General features: G+C 40.6%; 1 protein-coding gene across 4 annotated transcripts in view; it reads right to left on the reverse strand.

Annotated features, from left to right (window-relative positions):
• Positions 1-24,074, reverse strand: part of PTPRB (protein tyrosine phosphatase receptor type B) — a 147,822-nt gene that overhangs the window by 26,265 nt on the left and 97,483 nt on the right. For 3 of the 4 annotated variants that reach the window (XM_004386442.1, XM_004386445.3, XM_004386443.3), the window contains 8 exons: positions 21,292-21,561; positions 17,369-17,632; positions 15,035-15,298; positions 14,053-14,334; positions 12,825-13,103; positions 12,076-12,225; positions 8,303-8,546; positions 1,900-2,006 (listed from right to left, as the gene is read on the reverse strand). In XM_004386442.1, the coding sequence (XP_004386499.1) occupies positions 1,900-2,006; positions 8,303-8,546; positions 12,076-12,225; positions 12,825-13,103; positions 14,053-14,334; positions 15,035-15,298; positions 17,369-17,632; positions 21,292-21,561 (1,860 nt within the window). The remainder of the gene's footprint in view (positions 1-1,899; positions 2,007-8,302; positions 8,547-12,075; positions 12,226-12,824; positions 13,104-14,052; positions 14,335-15,034; positions 15,299-17,368; positions 17,633-21,291; positions 21,562-24,074) is intronic. The other variant, XM_004386444.3, reaches the window with a different exon arrangement.

The raw sequence follows: 24,074 nt of genomic DNA on the forward strand, positions 1-24,074 counted from the left end.
ATGGATATTTGGGTTGTTTCTACTTTTTGCCTATTATGAATAATGCTGCTCTGAGAATCTGTGAACAATTTTTTGTGGAACATATGTTTCCATTTTTCTTGGGTATATACTTAGGAGTGGAACTAGTCAGTCATATAATAACTGTATGTTCAATGTTTTGAAAAACTGCAAACTGGTTTCCAAAGTGGCTATGCCATTTTACACTCCCACCAACAATGTATGAGGGTTCCAATTTTCCCGTATCTTAGTCAGCACTAGTTATTGCCTGTTTGTTTGTTTTTTTTGAAGTACAGCCATTCCAGTGGGTGTGAAGTGTATTCTATTGTGGTTTTGTTTTGTATTTCCCCAGTGACTAATGATGTTGGGCACCTTTTCACGTATTTATTGGTCATTTGTATATCTTCTTTTGACAAATGTCTATTCAGGTCCTTTTCCTATTTTTAAAAAATTGTTATTTGTCTTTTTATTATTGAGTTGTGAGAGTTCTTTATGTATTCTGGATACTTGATCCTTATAAGAAATATGATTTGGGAATAATTTATTCCATTCTGTAGGTTGTCTTTTTACTTTCTTGATGGTATCCTTTGAAACACAAACACTTTTAATTTCGATGAAGTCCCATTTATCTATTTTTTTCTTCTGTTGCTTTTACTTTTGGTGTCATATCCAAAAAACCATTTCACAACTTAAGGTTACAGAGATTTACTTCTATGTTTTCTTTTAAGAGCTTTATTAGTTCAGTTCTTACATTTAGGTCTATGGATAGCCCATTTTTGCAGTCGCATTTTAAGCCCTTGAATTTGTTTCTTCAATGTTGTTTTTCAAGAATCATCAAAACAACACAACCATTTTTCTTTTATTGTGCTTAATATTATTTTTTAAATATATGTTTACTCTCTTCCTTTACTGGACTACATACAATTTTTGTTGTATAAGAATATTTCAAATAGAAAAGGCTTAGGTTCACAACCCCTGCTTAAAATTAAGTTGCAAGCAAACACATCTAAATCCTCTTAATTGTGTTCTAATTCCTCTGGATGTTATTCCGAGGATGATGGAAATATTCCAAGGCAGTGCAATGCAGTGCAGGGGCTGAGAGTTCAGGCAGAATGTGCCAGAATCCTAGGTCTACCAGCGTGGGCAAGATATTTAATCTCTTAGTGCCTTTGGCTGACCTTTAAAATGGGGACAATAATAGTATCTCTTTGAAAGGTTGGAGTGAGGATTGGATAAATTATTTTAGGTGAAATGCTTCAAACTTTCACAGAGAAAGTGACCAGTAAATATTAGCTATTATTATTACTTGGACTTTCCCTCTATTTTATTAGAGAGGTTTCTTTCATAAACTTAGTAAAGTCTTTTGTATTAACATTATTTTTATAGTGTAAAGGCAGTATATAATAAGCAAAAGGAAGAAAAATTGCCTATAATCTCATTACTTTGAGATGTTCATTGTTAATACATTAATTGTATTAATTATTGTTTTAATAATTATTGTGTGAATAATTCATCATTAATAACACTTTTCTTTTAGTCTTCTTCATGCATTTCTATTTTTATGCATATATATATATCCCCACTTACAATTAAAAGCCTTTGTATCAACTTATATTTTGGCCTGTGCAATCTCTTGATTCTAATGTTTTTCACCCACTATTTAAAAGTAAAAAAATGCCACATTCTTTTCTAGATTAATCCCCTTTCCAGTCCATTCTCCTACAGAAGCTGTTCAATCCCTCTAATCCACATCAATCCATGATCACATAAAGATTAGATTCCAAATGCAAATCAAATATTCCCCTCATCCTCAGCCACATCACCAGATCTCCTTTCTAGAGGCCCTTATAGGTGACATGCTGGTTGGTAGAATGTGTGGGTGTATGGACAGGTTTGACTTACCTGATTCAGTGGTGATGGGCAAAGAGAAAAACGTGTCTGAATAGAGTGGCTTTGTGAATTCCTTCAAATCCTCATCAAACAGCTGTGTGAAAGCCCGAATGCTGATTCTGAAAAGAAAACCAATTTATTTAAATATTTACTTAACTGGCTGATCACAGTAGCACTCACTGAAAAAAGCTGTTTGAGCAGAAACGGGGTGGGGACCTAGTCAGCGGGTATGTAGTGTAGGATATGAATTATGCCATGAGACACAGCTGGGTTCGTCCATTCATTCATTCATCTATCCATCCACCCATTCATTCATTTAGTCATTGGATATTTATTGAAACTGTACTATGTTCTAGGAGCTGGGGATACTCAAAGGAATAAAACAAAGTCCCTGACCTCCCAGAGCTTACACTGTCATGGAAGAAGTCAGACAATAAATCACAAATATAATATGTCAGGTGGTGATATGTGCTATGGAAAAGAAAAGAGCAGGGAAACGGGAATTGAAGCAGTGGGGTAGGCATGTGGCATTACTTTATTCAGCACGCTCAGTGAAGGTCTCCTTGACAAGAAGACAATTGCACAGAAACTTGAGGAAAATGAGGGAGGGAGCCATGCCTGCATTCTAGGCAGAGGGAATAGCAGGTGCAAGGCCCTGGGACTGGAGCACACTTGGAGTGTCCGTGGGATATCAAGGACGTCAACATGGCTGGAGTGCAGCAAAGAAGTGAGGGAGTGTCAGGAGATGAGGTTAGAGAGGTAATTTCCATCCCGAAAAGATCCCTTTCAAGTCAAAAGCTGTACTTCCAGGAAAAACACACGACAGAAGAATTCTGAGATGTCCCTGTTGTGGATTGAACTGTGCCCCCAAAATATGTGTTGTAAATTCTAACCCCCATACCTGTGGATGTAAACCCATTTGGGAATAGAGTTTTCTTTGTTATCTTAATAAGGTCACATCAATGTAGGGTGTGGTTAAGTCAATCACTTCTGAGAAATAAAAGGAGAAAATTAGGCCCACAAGCAAGCAAGCACAGATGGGGGAAGATAAATGCTATGCCACATGAAGATCGTCAAAGAATTAAGCAACAGAAACTGAAAAGAGCTGACAGAGAGAGAAAGCCTTTAGGACTTCTAGCCTCCTAATCTGAGAGAAAATAAATTTCTGTTTATTAAAGCCACCCACTTGTGGTATTTCTGTTGTAGCAGCACTAGATAACTAAGATCATCCCCAAAGGGTAACAAATAGCCTGGGGTGTTAAGTCACAAGGCTGGGACTTGGTATGTGCTGCTAATTGATTGTACTTTTGGAAGTTGAAAGGAGTCTCTCTGATGATAAGAGTTTCTTATATTTGTGTAAGTGATTTTATAAGTTTGGAAGACCTTTTACAAACATGGTTCTATTTGATTATCTCCAACCTCTTCAAGATAATAAGAATGTTTATTATATTACTTTAGAGATTTGTAAAGTGAAGCCTGGAGAGATTTCATGTCTGGTCCAAGATCACAGGGAATGCTGGTGAAAGAAAACTAAATTCCATATTTCCTGACTTCTCTTTCTCTTATTCTATCTTGGCTTAATTTTTATTTAGCAGCCATGACTTCTGTTGGAGGAATGGTGAAAAGAGCCTGGGCTAGAAGCCTGAGGATTTGATGTACAGTTCTCATTTTGTCATTGATTAATTGAATGTCCCTGTGACGGTTAATTTTATATGTCAACTTTGCTATACTGTGGTTCCTAGTGGTTTGGCCAAACACTAGTCTAGCTGCTGTCATGAAAGTTGCATATGATTAAATTTTTTGGCTGTGGATAGAGCAGAATTACCTTCCATAATGTAATCTAATGTAATCAATCAACCAGTTCCTTTCACTTTTAATCTCCTCCTGTACCCATCTCCATATTTCCAAATTCTTTCACACTATTTAAATAACTGTTTTACTGTGGCAAATATATATGTAACAAAACATTTTGACAGTCTTCACATGTACAGTTTAGTGACAATTATTATGTTTATCTTGTTTGTTCCACCATCACCCTTATCAGTTGCCAAACTTTTCCATCATCCTTAACAGGAGCTCAGTGTCCCCTAAGCATTGTGTCTTCTTTTCCCTCTCCCTCTCCCTCCAGCCCACCCCTAGTAACCACTAATCATCTTAGGCCTCTATACACTTGCCTATTCTAGAAATTTCAGGTAAGTGGGATAATGCAATATTTGTCCTTCTGTGGCTAACTTATTTTACTCAGCATACTGTTTTCAAGGTTCATCCATGTTGTAGTATGTATCAGACTTCATTTCTCTCTGTGACTGTGTAATATGCCATTGTATGCATATACCACAATTTGTTTATCTATTCATCTGTTGATGGACACTTGGGTTATTTCCACCTTTTGGCTATTGTGACTAGTGCTGCAATGAACACTGGTATCTATTTGCATTCTTGTTTTCAATTCTCTTAGGCATATCCTAGGCCTTCCTTACTTTTTAATGCCTAGCTAAAATGATACCTCCTCCAGGAAGCCTTTCGAACCCTCACAGAATTTATTTCCCTGTACCTTTCTTATGTCCTTCAATATTTCTGCCTATATTTTATAGACACGTCTTCTTTCTCTCACTACATTACATGCTCTTGAAGGCAGGGGTCTCCTCTTATTTATCTTTCTATCCTCTACAGCACCTGGCTCAGTGCTTTCCACAGAGCAGGAAATAAAACATGTATTGGATATGTCATCAGCATGATAAATATTATTTTAATGAATAGGTATCTATCTGATAGTAATTATAACGTGTGCAGAATCAGAATTCTATAGCAGAAAGTTAGAGATCATGTGGTTGAATCTCCTTTACTCGAGGAACATGAAGTCAGGAGAAACTGCCTACCTGACTGTGGTCATATTGCTGTCCTATTTAGAACAGAAACAAAACCAGATCAACACTTTCCTGACTTCCAAACTGCTTCTCACCCATAATGGTCTGCCCCTTCTCTTTCCATACGGAACAATGGATAATAGGAATCCAACAATGGATGGGAAAACATTGCATTTGTTGACTTGCATATCAGCTAAACTTAGCTTTTTCCATTTTTTTCAATCCTGATTTTTTTTTCCATGTTCTTTCCTGTCTACCTATTCTCTTTGGAAAAAGATGCTGATAGCGGTGAGGACTGCTGTGGTTATCCTCTCGAGACAGACAGCACTCTGAGTGCACTGAGCCAGAGTTCAGCAGTCCCCACACAAGAGGCCACTTAGCAAGTGGTTCTCCCATGTACTTTGAAAGAGTGTTGTTGTGAGGTGCCGTCGAGCTGGTTCTGACTCATAGCGACCCTATGTACTGCAGAACGAAACACTGCCTAGTCCTGTGCCATCTTCACAATCATTGCTATGTTTGAGCTCATTGTTGTAGGCACTGTGTCAATCCCTCTCGTTGAGGGTCTTCCCCTTTTTCACCAACCCTCTACCAAGCATGATGTCCTTCTCCAGGGACTGGTCCCTCCTAATAACACGTCCAAAGTACATGAGATGAAGTCTCACCATCCTCACATCTGGGGAACACTCTGGCTGTACTTCCTCCCAGGCAGACTTGTTTGTTCTTTTGGCAGTCCATAGTATAGTCAATATTCTTCACCAACACCAGAATTCAAAGGCATCAATTTTTTTTTGGTCTTCCTTATTCATTGCCCAGCTTTTGCATGAAAGGGTACCCCCTCTTACCAAGCTTTATCTGCCTGGCATGCTTTTAACAGGATGAACCAAAGGTATGTTGGAGGAATATAGGAAAGCTGTGCTCTAGAAAACAAATATGTATGGCATGAGTTGATTACGCTATAATAAGAATGTATAACTTTTCACAGAGCATCTTGGCTCATTTTTGTATCTGTTCATGTGACATTTAATGAGTGCCTCTTTTGTGCCAGGTACTTGACATGTCGTTTTGTAACCAATGACATGTCTATTTCCCCATTAGACTATGAGCTCTCTCAGTCTAGTGAAAAACATAACAAAACAAAAAAACCAACCTGTTGCCATCTAGTTGGTTCCAACTCATAGAGACCCTATGGGACAGGGTAGAACAACCCCATAGGGTTTCCAAGGAGTGGCTGGTGGATTCGAACTGCCGACCTTCTGGTTAGCAGCCTAGGGGCAGGCACTTAATCAAAGGCTTAAAAGTCACTGGTAAATGCCACAGTAGAAGGATATAGTGGTGGGTGTTATGAAAATGGAGCTGAGGGAGCACCCAACTGCCTGGCTGTGGGTGGGCAGATGTGGTGTCAGGCTCAACGAAGTGTAAGAAGGAATTCACCAGCTAGGAAAGGCAGTGGAGTGGAGGGTATCCAATATAGAAAGAAAAGAGTGTGCAAATGCTCAAAGGTATGTTATAAGAGAGCCATGTCACTTTCAAGGGAACTCGGAGGAGTGAGGAATAGCAAAAGGGCAGGGAGTACTGGGGGCAGATGGTGGGAGACACAGCTGTGAGGGAAGCAGAAGGGAGAGCTCGAGGGCTTTGTGTACCCTGCTCAGAAATCTGGACTCGCTCCTGTAAGTGCCTGGGAACCCCTGGAAGCTCTTAATTGAGAAGAGACATGATGAAGTTTTATCTATCACATATATTACTCCTTAGGACAACCCTGTAACATTTTGCAGACACAAAAAGTGAGGATTAGAGAATGGAAACGCTGTTTACAAGGTTACACAGCTAAAAAGTGCCAGAGCTAGAACTCAAATCCAGGTGCTCTCCACAGGACCTCGGCAGCTGTTGGGGACAAGAAGGGTGCTGCTGGGAGACTGGTGGGCTCTGGTCCAGACATAAACCTTCTATAGCTTCTTACTCTATCTTTAAATATAGTAATGAGTCATTTTCTCTCTTTTCCTCTCCAAAAGCAAGCAAGCAAACAAACAAACTAAAATAACTTCAATTTTCTAACCCAGAAAAAGAAAGTTGCTCTTCAGAGACTTTTGCTCAAGTTTCTTTGAGCTCAAGTAACAAAGGAGCTGGGGGAATCTCGATTTTTAGAGGAGCTGAAGGATCCCAGTTTTCTGATCTCTCTTATGTTTCTCCTTGGCTCTGTCAGAGATCTCACCTCCTTTGGGTTAGAGAAAACCAGTATCCCTTGGTAGAGCAAACAGTTAATGTGCTCAGCTGCTAACTGAAAGGCTGGAGGTTCAAGTCCACTCAGAGGTGCCTCAGAAGAAAGGCCTGGGACCTGCTTCTGAAAAATTAGTTCTACTCTGACACATTTTTTTTTTCCAGGATATAGGCTCATATGGGCCCTTTTGAAGTAAACATCACTAATAAAGTTTGTGTTTACTCTGAAGGTGCCAACCTGGGCTGGAATGGCAACAGCAAGTTTGTAGTGAGTCAGGGGCAGAGATAGCTCTTCAGAGTTCCTGCCAAAAGAGTCCTTTGTTTTAGTAAAACCATGTGTTTATCTTTGTTGATATGAGGGTGGGGCTAAGAACTCTCTCAGGTGTGGTGCCATGTCACAGACTTCTTATGGATCTGACAGAAAAGCTTTTATGCCCAGACCCAAGGGTGATACTCAGAATACTTAAGAGTCAGCAATGCCTAATTAATTAATCCTAAATAATTAGAATGGACACCAGTCCATAGAGAACTCGACTGGCTGTGATACTGGCCATATACCAGCTCTGTCAATACCCAACAGAGAAGGTACATCCTCTGCAGGAATGATAATGCTGGATGCCTGTAGCCTTATATCCAAGACAGTAGCCAGGTTATCTTTGTCTCGTGGACCCTGGTTTGGGATATTGCGTACTTCTGCTTGTGCCTGCTTTCTGGGGACACAGTGCAGACCAAGAACATCGCCAGTTCCTAGGGCTGGAAGGGCCTCTTGCATGCGGTGGTGCTTGCTGGAGCTTAAGCCAAACAGCTGCTCCTTTTCACCTGCCATCTTAGCAGGAGGAAAGGGTGCCTCCATTCATTCAGGAGCTCTTTCCCTCCAAGAGCTGCATCTGGACCACAGAGCACTTTTGCCTTTTTATGTCTTAGACGGTAAATAAATAAGTGTAATTCTAGTCGTCACTAAAAGTGGAAGATAAAACCTAATATTGGGTCTCCCTAAACTCAGTCTTTCTATTCAGACATTCCCACAGTTGTTAACATAGTAATTTTCTGGACTCATATTAAAGAAGTTGTAGGAGAAAGAGTAGTTAAGAATCTTCAATCAATTCTTCACATAATAAATTGGAGCTTCTGCTATATCCTGAAGGCTTTCTTCACACATTATCTGTGAATGGAGGCAGGAACCCCACTTTTATAAATTACCCAGTAAAATGTAGAGCACTCTTACAATTTAAGTTATTCATCTATAGGCGCTCGTGTGCATCAGATGCCCCGACAGCTGAGCACCTGATGATGTAGCATGTCCCCTCTAGCAAAATGATGGTAATATATCTAACCTGTAGGCAGTGCGCGGCTTCAGCGGTCCATCACAAAATTTTTGCTGATTGGGATCGCATTTTCCACCCAGGCTCTCCATCTCTGCTCCAAGCTTAATGTTAAAACTCTTGGAGTTGCTGTCAGGACTTTCAGCACATTTGCTTGCAAAATAATTGGTCTGATATACACGAATGGAGGCGTTGTGTCTGTATTCCAGGTAGGAAGGCAGAGGGTGCTGTTGTTCTGGCTTCAGCTCATCACTGCCTGGAGAGAGAAAACTGAGTTACAGACTTCCTTGTGCCTTTAGTGCTTTAGTGATTTCTATCTAGGTTTCTAAAGCTGCCTCCTCCTTACTATCTCTGGCTTATCCCCAGAGTGACACAGGTTCTGTGATATCAAGGGATGCTGTGAAATTCCCTTAATGAAATACATTTTAATTCATATATATACACATACAAGGAGTCTTGATGGCATAACGGTTAAGAGCTTGGCTGCTAACCAAAAAGTTGGTAGTTCAAACCCACCCAGCGGCTCCGTGGGAGAAAGACCTGGCGATAGAGTATAGCCTAGAAAACGCTGTGGGGTAGTTCTACGCTGTAACACATGGGGTTGCTATGAGTCAAAATCAACTCCATGGCACCTAACAACATGTATATATATATGTATGTGTGTGTGTGTATACATATATATGTATATGTATATACACACGCATATATATACATCTTATCATTTTCTAGGAAATAAAGTATGTGGTGTATGTATGTACGTAGGTAGCTCATTGCATCAAACAAACGATAACATATTCCATAATTCCACACAGTTGGACGCTCCCCATTGTAAGAGTCCAATAAGCTCACTAAGCTCTCTACCTTGCCAATAACGATTGTAGTTGAGCTAATAAGGAAGTCTCTATGACCTGGGAAATAGGGAAAAGATAAGAGAAACTATGTCCCAGGCCAGAGCAGCCCGTCCCACAAGGCACGTTCCACATGCCTAGTCTGATAACTGCTCCATGTACAGCTCTCTGTTATCTTGAGTACAGTTTTATCCTGGCTTGAATTCGGCCCATCACTCAGAACACTTTCCAGAACTCTTCCCCTGTCTGCTCAGCCCACTGTGTGTTTTGGCACTGCAAACTAGTTTTGATGTTAGCTGGAGGAAAGCACAATTAGGAAGATAAATATTATAGAGATCAGTTATCATTTACAATGAACTTCAAGGAGCGGTACTATGGGGTTCATTGCAGCATTCTGGACTCTTGTTTAACAAAATTTGCTCAAAATGAGTAAGTCCTGGTGTGGGCTTTACATTAACTTTATCCAAAGAATTGGGTGGTTGCCCTTGGTTCCTGAGAGATAACCTCTAAAGCTATGGAATTTCCCCAGTGATTGAAATGTTTCTGATGAGGCGTCCAGGCCACACGTGAGGGTATATGCCAATGAGGTGCCTCTTGGGGGGAGACTGGCCAGGCCAGAAAAACCACTTTGTGATATCAGCCAACCTATGGTGGTAGTGGTGAGGGGCACAATTTAATCAATCATGCCTATACCATGAGGCTCCAAAAAAGACTATGGACATAGAAGTTCCATGAGCTTCTTGGTTGGTGATAGATATCAATGAACATGGGAAGGTAGAATGTCCCTTTTCGGGACACAGAAGTTCTGAGTTGGGAACCCTCCCAGACCTTACCCTATGTGTCTTTATTTGCATCCTTTTTGCTATAATAAAACTCTAGTAGTAAGTTAAACTCTAATAGCACTTTCCATGAGTTCTGTGAGTCGTTTTAGTGAATGACTGAACCCAAGAGTAGTGGGAGCCAGCAGGTCATAAGTGAGGGGGCCTTGGGGACCCCTGAGCTTGCACTGACATCTGAGGTTTTGAGCAGACTTGGAAGTCTGGAGGATTGTGCCCTAGGTCTGACCTAACTCTGGGTGGTTAGGGTCAGAGAAAGAAACGCTTCATGTGTAGATGGTGTCGGAACAGAGGGGAACAGGATTCATTAATTTATTCAATTCATTAGTTGAACTGACCATCTGGTTTGGTGTTAGCAAAGTGGGAAGTGACATTTGATTTTCCACATACTTGGAAACGTTATTTTTTGGTAGTAGTTGAAAAGGAATTTTGCCTTTAGGATGAGCATATGTTCTATCAGTGACATTTGTATGAAATGGATTGTTATCTTGGATGACCAGGGTAGCAATGATAATTGAAACCTGACTGGAGAACACAAGGCTGCTTTCTGGAGCATGACTTCTTTTTGGCCACTGCCTTATGTACATGTAGTAAAACAACATCTCCATCACAGCCTAGTTAAATCTAAACTCTTTCCATAGCTAGCTCACCAATCTATCTCCAGTTATGAGGTGTGATGAAATTTGGGATGCACAACTGACCCTTGAAATTATTTAACTAATTATGCATAACCAGTTTTGGTAAAATTAAATAAAATGTAAAAGCACATAGACGGTTAGATATCTAGTGAAACTAAAATACTATCTTGCCTAGAAACTATTCCAGCGTTGGTCAGGTTTGAGATTTCCCCCTCGCCCACAAATGGGTGACAATAGTCAGGGATGCTTAAGAAACTCATGCGTAACACATTAAGCAATTTTGAAAAATATGAGGAATGTGAAACATATTAATGGCATTCCAGATACAGTATCGCTTTTGGTGACTTAATGCACGAGACCTCAATGGCAAATACACTTACCGGCATGTGTGCCTCCAGATACAACACTCCTGCAGGTGATTTGACAAATGCTGATACAATAAGCTCTAAAGGTTGTAACAGAATGTTGTTATACTTATTACCTAGTATTTTCCCAGTCTCTAGGAATCAGATGTTGAATAATTCAGAAGCTAGCAATGAAACTATTCAAAATTCATAGAGAAAGGCAGAATGCTTTTCATGATCATCCTTTGCTTCTTTCAAGCTTGTGAATATTTTTGTGAATTGGCGAGTAGTTTGGAGCCCTGGTGGTGCAGTGGTTAAGACCTATGGCTGCTAGCCAAAAGGTCAGCAGTTTGAATCCACCAGCCACTCCTTGGAAACCCCATGGGGCAGCTCTACTCTGTTCTACAGGGTCACTATGAGTTGGAATCCACTCGACCAGCAATGGTTTGGGTTTGGTTGGTTGGGACTGTGTGGTTGGTTGAAGTATTTGAGATGGGAGGTGGGGGGAGGACAAAGACAGTTGAAAAATAATTGCTGCTTAATGGCAGAACATAAGAGTAGTGAAGATTTCATACTGCTCCTATCTTGGCACCAAATCAGGACACCCCAGTATGGAGACTAATTTTATCTGTGTAATCTCTGAATTAACTGGGCAGGTTTTAAGAACATAGGCTCCAAAGTCAAACTGCCTAGTTGTGAATCCTCTAACTACTAGCTTTGTGACCTTGAGCATGCTACTTAATCTTCTTGTGTTTTAGGTCCTTATTCATGAAATCGGAATTGTCCTCATGGGGTTGTTGTGAGGATTACATGAGTCAATACATGCAATGAACTTCAAACAGTGCCTGGCACGTAGTAAGGACTCAATAATTGGTGGTTATTGGTATTATTGTTGTGGTTGTTTTATCATTTTTCTCCCTTTTAATAATTAAACCCAGTGGATAATACTTTACTACTGAAAGAGCCTTTAAACAATTTCTTGTCACATCTCTCTGCTTCCAGCAGAGATATATCTGAATGATATAAAAATTAAGTTTTTTACTCTTAAACATTTTCAATAGAGAGTCCTCAAGAAAGCAATTCTGTGTCTAACAGCAGAGTCACTTCATGAAAACTTACCATCAGCCTCTCTCACCACCACTGTGAAGTACTTCACAGCTCCATTGGTGTCGCTGAACCAGCTGCAGTTGAAAGTAAAGTTGATGGAAGATTGGCTAATTATCACATCCTTTTTGTTCACACGAATATGTGGCGGTGGAGGAGGGGGCCCTGGAACAAGGGGTGGGGAAGGAATCAAGAGAGGTCACTACTCGGCTTTCACGTCATAAACAACAGTGAGTGAAATGAAAATCTCCACTCAACTACATCAGACAGAGAGAGTGTATATGTGTGTGTGTGTTTGTGTGTGTGTGTGTGTGTGTGTGTGTGTGTGTATCTAATGCATGTAATCAAGAAACCTTCCTCCTCCTCTTCTGAGGGGAAGCAGGCAGAGGAACTGACTTGCCTGTGGCGCATTAAGCATAATGAAAGAGGTAACTCCTCAGCAGGACTTCCTGAAGTTGTTGCTTCAAATTGCTTAAAAGCTCCATTATAGCTCTAAGTATACCAGGCAAAGTGATGTATTTAAATACTAACTCATTCAGGTAATTTAACGTCATTTAACTTGTTTGCTGCCAGACTACTTTACACAGAGAAATGTTTCCATCTCATGGAGGATTTTAGGTCCTCTTCTCCAGGAGCAAGAAGACCTGCTCATGTGAAAGGCAACTGTTTGCAAGTGGATAGTGGTGATGGATACAGTAGAGAGGGATGAAATCCCCTCTATCCCGTGTACAAGAGGCTTGGTGTAGACCTCCAAGGGCACTTACGGTCTATCATTGTGATAGTGCTGTCTTCAACCACCTCGCTGGTCATGCCGGCAGACTGCACCTTAATGGACACCAAGTACCTCTTATGAGGCACTAGCATCATGATGTTGAGCAGAGATTTTTCTTTCTCCAGCTTTCTGGAAAACTCAACTTCTTGGGTGTCCATTTTCCGGCACTCAATGCTATACCCATCAAAGTCAGAATCTGGAGGGATCCAGGAACAGGCAATGGCAGTTGAGTTCTGAGGCCGGCAATGCAGGTTTTGTATCTTGTCTGGCTCTAAGAGATAAAGAGAGAGAGAGAAAGAGAGAGGAAGAGAGAACTTCAGAACTCCATGAGACAGAATTTTTTCAGCTCCTGTGGTCCAACTAGCTCTCAGTTCTAAATAAATGATTCTCAAACTTTATTTGGATTGTTTTTCAAGGAAACATTCTCACGGTCCTCACAAGAGAATTTCTGCCTGCCAGACCCCACTTTGAGAAATACAACATTAAAAAGTAAAATGCTGTCCTTTTAGATCATCATCAGGTGCCAATGTGACTGGAAACACAAATGCACATATAGGCACTGAAATCAAGTGGCAGAAGTCAGACAGAAGGTGAGGCTGAGTAGTATAGAGGTTAAAACTACAGGTTGGTCTGCCTGGATTCAAATTCCACTTAGACATGTTCTTTCATTCTCACTATGCATTCTTGCAATGAATTTTTGGACAAGTTACTTAACATCTCTGGACAATTAAACTTCTTTCTGTTCCTCTAGTAACAGATCTTTCTTTCCTTCCTGGGTCTTGGAATATTTTATTCTCTCCCCCTGGATTATTCTCCATTTCTTTCTCCACCTCCACTTGGTGAATTCTACTCTTTCCTTACGTCTTGATTTGAATATTTCTTCTTCCAGGAAGTCCCCTTGGATTGAATTAGATGTTTCTATCATGTATTTCTATAGTACCATCTACTTCCTTCATCATACCCCAAATGTAATTGTCTGTTTAATTATAGTATCTCCCACTAACTGTAAGCTCCATGAAGGCAGAGATTATTTCTGTATTGTTAATTGTTGTTAATGCTGAATGAATAAGCAAGTCTCTAAAGGCCTCTGTCTGAATTCAAGTTCAACCAATCCCAGGTAACTATGTGGATTTAAACCAAGCCCTATCAGAATAAGATGTTGCAACATATACTTCCTATTTACTCTATCTGAAACCCGAGAGTGGCAAAGCATGTCTTACTTGTCCTCACAGATCCAAAAATTGGTTTGCTGTAGGTTTTCCAGGAATCTCCGCTGACGGTCTTGACGCTGAATTGATAGGATCTTCCTGGACGAAGACCATACACGATGCGTCCTTCTGATTTTCTATTGCTGTAGGGGTTGAAGACAGTGAGTGCATCTCTGGGGAACCACTGCAGCTCAAAGTCATCGTAGTCTGTCCAGTCCGGGGGCCCCTTCCAGGTGATAGCCAGGGATGTGTTTGTAACATCAGCAAATGACATAAGACTGGGAGGACTTGGGGCTATATATAGGAGAAAGGGAAAAATTACATCCATATGATAACATAGACAAATAAGGAAAGCCGATTGACATTAGACATTATGTGAATGTACTCTGTAGGAAGAGATGATACAATATCATAATAGGAGCTTCCATTTGTAGAGTGTCTACTGTGTGTAAGACACTGCCCTCAAGTACTTTATGTACTTTGTCGTTAATTCTCCTAACCAGGATGGTGTGGGTTACAAGTATGCAAAGATATTGATTCCAACAGATTTGGGAGTGGCAGGGTTGGAGTCCACAGGCAATTACGTCTGGTTGTAGATAGTCTTGCCCATTGCAGCATACAGTGCAGAATATACATATTAATTTCTCTGCGCATGCCCAAGATATAAAAATGATTAGGAAGCACTGCTCATAACAACACAGTGATGATAGGTATGATTATCCCTATTTTACAGATGAGGACACTGAGGCTTAGAGATGCTCAATAACTTTCCAAGCTTCACACAGGTACGTGGTAGGGCTGAGCTAAGGACCTGGATCTTTTTGACCAAAGTCTGTGTTCTTTATCCACTGTGCCATTGTGCCTTCCCAAGTTCAGGGCTAGCATGTGGTATGTCGTTATTGATTTTATTTCTTGTCACTAAAATAATAATTAAAATGTGTCTTTGGAAGGTACCTCCTACCAACATTTGGCCATTGGCAACTGAGTGTCTTACCTGTTCTGCTCTCCCCTGTGACCCTATTGGTGAGATCTCCACTGTGGGTTACCACACACAGCATGTACTTCCTTCCAGGAATGAGGCGATGAAAACGCCACTCGGTCAGGTCCTTGTCTTTCCAGTTTTCCTTCTTCGTGCCATTGGGGTTGTAGAGAATCAGCTCATAAAAGTCAAAGTCCCCAGAGGCTGGACTCCAGCTGAACCAGAGGCTGTCTGTCATGTTTCGATTGGACCCCTTGAGGTTACTCACAGAGCCTGGGACTTAAATGGATGGAAAACCTTTACTGAGAACAAAACAGGAACAAAGGTATTTGGGCCCACGAGTGAAAATTGAGCTAATTTCAATATATGGGTGAGTAGTACATATAGTAAAGTCAGATCTTGCCTACCTTTTAGGCTACTTAAGTTTAGGGGCATGTGTTCATCTACAGAGATGTGTAAATTAAAACAAAACAGTGAGTGATTTTTATATGCTTGCCACATGTACTCTGCTGAACACATAAAATGAAATCTTCATTAATGATTAATTACTACTGGGCAAGAAGTTTATAACTTAGCTTATAAAAAGCCCTAGAAAAGTTCGTAAAAGGCCTTAGTCCCTCCCAGGTTGGCCCATCTCATTAGTGGCCCCCATCCCATAACAACTCTCTCTGGGTCTCTTTACTTCCTCTCCACCCTCCTCCAGGTTTTCAGTTCTCTCATGTTCTTTCTTGTCAAAATCTGTATTCGTCCAACCTCACTTGGGAAAAGAAGTGTTAACAGTTACTTCTGCCATTGTATAAATTTAGTCACTTTGCCACCTGCCCTGTGGTTTTTTTTAAGCTTCATCATTCTTTGGAAAGTGAAGACTATTGTTTTCTTTTAAACATTAATAAGCAGATAAGGGAGGATTTTCAGAGGGCAGGTTGCCTGGGAAATGGTAACATATGGGCAACTCTCTTCATGGTCTGGAGCCCTGGTGGCACAGTGGTTAAGAGCTATGGCTGCTAGCCAAAAGATCGGCAGTTTGAATCCACCAGGCACTCCTTGGAAACTATGGAGCAGTTCTACTCTGTCCTATAGAGTCGCTATGAGTTGGAATTGACTTGACGGCAATGAGTTTGGCTTCATGGTCCAGGCTGATCGCTGCTCGTTTTCATTCCTTTCAAAATTCGGGGGAACCAAGGACTTCTGTTGTGTGCCCAGAATGTGCCAGTCAATGGCTCCCCTCAACTTCAGTCTCAGCTAAAATGTCTTCCCTTTCAAGTCACTCTTTTTCACACACACTCTTTATTTCCTTGATAGGAGAAAGGAAATCATCTTTTTAAAATTCTGCAGGCTGTTCCGGCCCCTTCCCCTCCCCCCAGTGTAGAGCTCTAGGAGGTCAGGGGCCTTGTCTCTTTGTTGCTGTCATTCCCAGCAGTGAGCCCAGTGTCTGGGCTGGGCAGGGGAGCACCAAAAACTACTGTCAAATGAGAAAAAAATGGACTATGAAAATGAGCCTGAAGAGACCAAAGTATGGAAAAAGAGTAAATTCAGTTTATTTGCAGTACTATGTTTCCAATTGTCAGCAGTAGTTCCTTGTTTGTCCAGTTTGTGGCTGCCCTTTTCTGAACCTGCCTTCCACTCCATCTATTTCTTGTAGAAATCTGAAAGGCATCATATGGATCCAGCCACAATAGATTACAGCCCTCTGGTAGAAGTTTGCCAGCAAGTAGAGGAGCCAGATTCACTTTCATCAAACCCCGCAAGGCAAGCAAAAACCCAAAACCAAATCCACTGCTGTCGGGTTGCACGGGTGACACCACGCGTTGCAGAGTGGAACTGCTCCATAGGATCTTCAAGCCTGGTGGCGCAGTGGTTAAGAGTTCAGCTGCTAACCAAAAAGTTGGCAGTTTGAGTCCACCAGGTGCTCCTTGGAAACCCTATGGGGCAGTTCTACTCTGTCATGTAGGGTTGCTATGAGTCGGAATTGACTTGACAGCAACGGGTTTGGTTTTGGATTTTTTTGGACCTTGAAGAAGCAGATCCCCAGGTCTTTCTTCTGAGGCACTTCTGTGTGGGTTCAAACCACCAAGCTTTTGACTAGTAGTCAAACATTTACATGTTTGCGCCACCCAGGGACTCCATGCAGATGCCGGCAAAAGAGCAGAAGCCAGTGCAAAAACTTGCCACGAACTATTCTTATATATAATCAAAGGTCTGATTTAGGGCCCAATAGCCTGAAGGTCACAAATTTCATGTAAAGCTATGTACTGGATAGAATAGGGAGCTAAGGACAAATGACGGAAAAGCCAGTGAATAACACGACAATTATCTTGCTATACATTACTGCTTGAGTCTGGGTCTTACCTGTTCTCCCAAATATGAAGGACTCATTAGACAGCTCTCCACTGTGAGTTACAATCACCATTTTGTACATTCGGCCTTGTAGCAAGTTCTGGAAAGAGAAGCTCTGAATGTGTGGGTCAACTTGAGCTCTCTCCTGAAGAGTTCGATCTGGGTTGTACAGGAAGATGTTGTACCAGTTGAGCTCTCCCTCTGAGGTGGTCCAGCTGAAGGACAGGTGTCTAGTGGAATTCTCTGTGATCTTCAGATTGGTGACAGCTGCAGGGACTGGAAAAGTTAAAAGGCAAGAAAGTAAGACTGAGTTTGGGCGTGTCCCTGACATGGCCCAGGAGTAATGTATGGAACGATGTACCGAAAGCTGATGTTACAAACAGCGATTCTCTGCCTTCAGAACACGTAGTCTCTGCCTTTAAGAAATTTTGACTTCACAGAGTTCTCAAAGCAAAGAAACATGAATTTCTGTCGGTTACTGATGCTGAAAATGTTAATTTTTAAAAGCAAAACCACAATATGAAGAAAGTTGAAAGGCAAATGTTTTGTTTCATGTATATTTTCCACAATTCAAAAAAAAGAAAAGAAAAAAAAGACAGCGCCAGGGCATCACGCCCAGAGATTCTGATTTAACATGTCTAGAGTGGGGCTCAGTTACTGGCGTTTTTTAAAAGGTTTTACCGGTCTCACAACCACAGGATTAAATGGTGCCTGGGGACCCTTCTAGCATGATAAAGTCTACGATTCTGTCTGTCTGGCCCCTGCACTTTATTTATTTAATCATTTATTCCCTGAAGGTACTCATCTTTTATTTTCAGCATGTTGCATAGGCTGATTTTTAGAAATGCTTTTAATTATAAAACAGTTTACATTAATGAAGTATTGTTTTTAGGGGTATAATTGGTGTGTAGTAAACTGCATGTGTAAAGTGTAAAAAAAAAAGCATGAACAAAAAAGCAGAAGTGGGAAATTATCTTCACAGACATTTTTGGAATGAAGAATAAATGTTGATCCGAGCTGTGTGACTAAATGTGTCTCTAATACTAAGAACTACATCAGTGATTCTGAGCTAAGAAATGACCTTTGGAGGGAAGGGCTATGGGGAGAAGTCAATGGGTGGGAAAGAAAGACAAAATTGGATTCAATGATATGGGAAAGAGAAAGAGAAACAAGTCAAAGAGTAAAGTCAAAACCATTAAAAAAAAAAAAAAAAAAGGTCTAAATGAAGATTTTGCAACCCCTTTAGGTTACTATGAGTCGGAATCGACTTGACGGCAATGGCTTTGTTGGCCTTTAAGGGAGCCCTGGTGGCAGAGTGGTTAAGAGCTACCGCTATAACCAAAAGGTCAGTAGTTGGAATCCACCAGCCACTCCTTGGAAATCCTATAGGGCAGTTCTACTCTGTCCTATGGGGTCGCCATGAGTCGGAATCAACTCGACGGCAACCGGTTTGGTTTTTTTTGGTTTGACCTTAAGTGCTACTGTTGGCAAAACGGTCAAGTGACACTAGAAAGATCAGCTTCTAAACTGCTGGCACAGATGTTACCTGCTCTGTGGAAGTCTCTAGATACTGGTGGAGACAGAACAGGACAGCTCTCTTTGTTTCTCCCAGGTTCTCCTCCCTCCACTCTGAACACCCTTTCTTAGGCTCTTTCGCTTCCTCTTAAGGAGGCCTTAAAAGTTGGCCCTTAAATGTTAGTATTTTCCCTGGTTCCATTCTTTGCCCCTTCATATTCTATAATACTATACGAGCAGTCAATCTCACTCACCTTTATGGATGTAGCTAGCATTTTTGTCCAAATCTTTACCTCCAGCTCACTTCTGAGCTCAGGGCTCATACTGCCAATCACCTATGATCACCATTCTCTGCAAGTCATTCAGACATCTCAAACTTGATACACAACTGAACTCTGTATATTTCTCCGTAACATTCCCTCTTCCTCCTTCTCTTATCTCCATTAATGGCATCACCTTCTACCTAGACACCAAAGGTAGAAACTTTGGATTCTTCTGTCCTTCTTCTATAAGCCACTCAACTACCAAGTGTCACCTTATTTGCAGAAATATTTCTTGACTATATCCACTCTTCTTCAGTGGGGCCTCTGCATTAGTTTAGCTTTAGACCTTTATTATTTCTATAACTGCAATTGTCTCCTGATTTCCACTACCCTCTGCTCACATCTTCCCCACTCTCATTCTCACTCCCTCTATTCCAGCCATACTGGTTTCTTTGCTGTTCCTCCAACAGGACAGACACATTCTTGCCCCAAAGTCTTTCTTTCCATTCTGCTTAAGATACTCTTCCCCATATATCTGCCTGACTCCTTCTTGCTTTCAGATTTTTACTCAAAAGTCACTTTTTCAATGAAGTCTTTTAGGGCTGTACTACCTAAAATTGTAATCCCCCAGCACTTTTTAGCTTCCTTCCCTCCTTTAATTTTCTCTTTGGTATTTATTACTATAAATCTACTATAGGAATCCCTGGGTGGTGCAAATGTTTAACACACTCTGCTGCTAACTGAAAGGTTGGAGGGTCAAGTTCACCCAGAAGTGTCTTGGAAGAGAGACCTGGAGATCTACTTTTGTAATATCAGCCATTGAAACCCTATGGAGCACAGTTCTACTCTGACATACATGGAGTCACCATGCGTCGTGGTCAACTCCACGGCAACTAGTTTCAACCTATCGTAGCTATTACTCACTTTTTATTGCCTTTATTTCCTACTAGACTGTAAGCTTCATGGTCATGAGACTCTATCTTAGTCATTCCTAAATATTCAGAATTTAGAACCCTGCTTTGCACATAGTGGGTATTGAATAATGAACGAATTAATGAACAGGTCTCCCCACCTCTGGTCTCTTCTCTATCCAATCCATCCTTATTGACATCCGATTTAACCTTTTTAAGATATAAATTTTTATTTAAAAAAATCACTCTGGCTGAAAATGTTTATTGTCTCCTCATGTTTACAAAATGAAAGAAAAAAAACTTTTGAGGAAAGCATGCCAAACACTGTTATATGGCCACAATCTGGCTGTTCAGCCTCACTTTCCCTCATACAACATATACTTCAACCACCCACAACTTCTCAGTGTTCCTTCAACAGGCCACAGTCTCTCACAACTCCCTCCCTTTGCCCGGGGTAGTCTGCCTGCACGGAGTATACTTCTACCTTCTCTCCACGTGGAGAATTGTTTCATCTTTCATGATGGTACTACAATGTCACTTTTATGAAGACTTCCCAATTCCACCTGACCTCCATGCTCCCCTGGATGTTGGACATTCTTCTCTTACATACCATCCTATCAAAATGTATTGTCATTATTTGTCTATGTGCTGTCTCCCCTACTAGTCAGCCTTTTGAGGAGAAGCAGCATGTCTAATTCATCTTTATGTCCCTATCAAAATCACCTCCCCCTCAGACCTAGATACTTAATAAATAAATAATCAATTAGGTCAGTGTGGTACACAGAATATAGCCTCCAATGATTTCCACGTCCTAATCCTTGGAACCTGTGACTTTTACCTTATACAGCATCTTGAGATGGGGAGACTGTCCTGGATTATCCGGGTGGGCCCAGTGTAATCACAAGGGTAACCAAAAGAGGGAGGCAGAAAAGTCAGAGAAGGAGATGTGATTTCAGAAGTAGAGGTCAGAGTGATGTCATTGCTGGAAGGTGGCCATGAGCCAAGGAATGTGGGTGGCTGCCAGAAGCTGGAAAGGGCAAGGAACAGATTTTCCCCCTAGAGCCTCCAAAAGAAGCATAGCCCTGCTAACCCTTGATTTTAGCTCTGTAAGACCATTTCAGATTCTCACTTCAAGAAGTATAAGATAATGAGTTTACAGTAATTTATTATAGCAGCAATAGGAAATGAACACAGCCAGTTTTTACAAGCAGCTGTCTTGTACAAAACAATAAGCTGTGCTACTTACCTGTTCGGCCTTCAGTTTGGCCTTCCTTGCTAAAGAGACTGCCACTGACAGTTAGGATCTGTATCTTGTATTTCTTTCCTGGTGTTAGATCTTCAAATTTATGTTGCTTAGCAGTGGCTGGCTCTGATGTGTTGCTCAGAAGGATTCCATTTTCATTTAGAAGCAGGATGTCATATCTTTCTGCCACGCCAACAGCTTTCTGCCAACTTACTATTAAGGAATGACTGCTGTATGCATTGTCTGCGGTTATTCCCTGGACAGAGGCTGGAACTGCAGAGAAAAAGAACCAATTGAGAATATCCCTCCTGAATCAACTGTGGGTAGACGATGATGCTCCTGCTTTGTTTGTGTTGTACTGACACTTTCTGTGTGCCTTTAAGTATTTCTTGGCTTGAATTATCTGTCTCATAACTTTGATTCTTCATTTTTCTCTGAATTTAGATAGATTCTTGAAGTTGGACAGGCAGAAAGATTAGTCTAAGTGACAGTGAAAAATATGTGGTGGTGTTTTTGTCAGCTGCTGTCGGATCGGCCTCTGACTCATGGTGACTGCATGTACAACATAGGGTTTTTATTGGCTGATTTTCAGAATTAGTTCACCAGGCCTTTCTTTCTAGTCTGTCTTAGTCTGGAAGCTCTACTGAAACCTGTTCAGCATCAGAGCAACACATGAGACTATTGTTGCATGATAAACTTGTAGAGTGGTGTATATCTACGCATCTAGAAATGGGAAGAATGCTGAACAAATTTACACTCAATGAATGTAGTTTAGATGACTGGATTATGCCTCTTGTTTATATTTTTATTTCCAGGATTAACTCAAGTCAAATCTTCAAGCCTTGATCTAAGCAGTAGTATATAATAGTATTTGTGCTATGGCTCTTGACATGAAAGGCAAAATAATTTTACTTGCCAATGATTTTTATGTCCTAGGCTCATTTCTTTTCTCATTCTACAAAATCTCCTCAGGAGATCTCATCTATTCCAGTGGTTTGAATTGTCACTCATCGGGAGGTGACCCCCAAATTCAAACTTTCAGTTTACATGTCTCTCCTGTTTCTGCAAATGACATCTCTCTATGGATGTTCCACAGCTATCCAACACTCAAGATGCCCCAATTAGACTCCTCCTCAACCAGAATGCTCTTTAGAAGTGATGATGGCAAGACTTTGACTTGTTTAGTTTGGACATGTCATCAGGAAAGACCAATTGCTAGAAAAGGACATTATGTTTGGTAAAGCAGCAGGTCAGCGAAAATGAGTGAAATCCTCAATCAGATGGACTCCAACATACCAATGATTATGACGATGATATGGAATTGGGCAAGGTTTCTTTCTGCTATAAGAAGGTCGCCACGAGTCAGAGCCAACTCAACAGCAACTAACAACAGCACAAATAAAAACTCCTCCTCTATCTTCCTTATTTCCCTTTGCTCCTATCTCATGGTCCAAGTCAGAAATTTGGATTCTTCTTCATATAATCAAACATGAGTCTCATAATTTCTATCTCTTAAATCTTATAAATATCTGTTGAATTGATCCTCTTTTCTATGGACACTACCCTAGGACAATATCATCTTTCATATATATTATTGCAACAGCCTCTTGACCAGCCCCCTTGCTTTTTACCTCCCACTGTTTCAAACTCCACACTACATCCTACATAACCCCCTAGAAGTCTCTTGCTGATGTCTCTTTACTGGCTCTGCATAATTCTAAACACCTTAATAAGGCATATAAGGCCTTTTGTGATTTGGTCCATCTACTTACCAGGCCCATGGCTCACATCCTTTATTCTAACATATTAAATAGCATGTAGGTTATCAAATGTGCTATGCCTTCTCTCACCTCCAGGTCTTTGCTTCTTTTGGTGGAACCAAGTCAATGTACACTTCACCTGGATAACTTCTTAGTCTCTGTTCATATATTACATCCTCTTGAAAGCCTTCCCTGGCTCTTTTTTTTTTTTTTTGCCCCTGTAGCCTTCAATAATTACCTTTATTTTAGTATTTATCAATATAGTACTGAAATTGCCTTTTTACTTCTCTGTCTCCTTCACTAGATTATAAGCTTTTTGAGGGCAGGAGCTGTGTCTTGTTAGCTACTGAATTCCCATATTCTGACAATGCTTGGCATATGGTTGAGTATATACATATATATATATACACATATATATACATATATATATACTCAAACCACATGCCAAGTACTATGTCAGATATGGGAAATATATATATATACACACACACACATAACAGAGGCATAGTAGGGGCACAGTATAGAAGCCTCAAGCCACACAACTAAATAAATGGTCATGAGAATGGAAGATATCCAAGAACTATTGTATCATAGTAGAGAGGGCATGTGATTTGGATTCAGACAGACTTAGATTTGAATTCTAGTTCTAGGTCTTATTACATGTATACTTGGTAATGTTTCATAAACTTTCTGAGTCTTATTTTTCCTCATCTGTAGATGGAGATAGTGATGTCTACTTTGTAGCATGGCTAAAGATAATTTAAAATGTCTGGCATATAGCAGGTGCTTGTAACATTTTTGTTGTAAAAATAGTATATTAATACTAGTATTAATAAACAGATACATTACTCAGTCATTTGATAATTGTGCTTTAGCTGTGATAGGTAAAATAGATGGCATATGTTTTATTCTTAAAAAGAATTTTGCAAAAATAGTGAAATTTTGAAAACTGCATAGTTGTGGAATGTTTGCTTGCTAACTCAACAGCAACCAACAACAACAACATATCCTTTAGCAAGTGTAAAG

Source organism: Trichechus manatus, unplaced genomic scaffold (genome assembly GCF_000243295.1).
Source record: "Trichechus manatus latirostris isolate Lorelei unplaced genomic scaffold, TriManLat1.0 scaffold00164, whole genome shotgun sequence".
Classification (NCBI taxonomy): domain Eukaryota; kingdom Metazoa; phylum Chordata; class Mammalia; order Sirenia; family Trichechidae; genus Trichechus; species Trichechus manatus.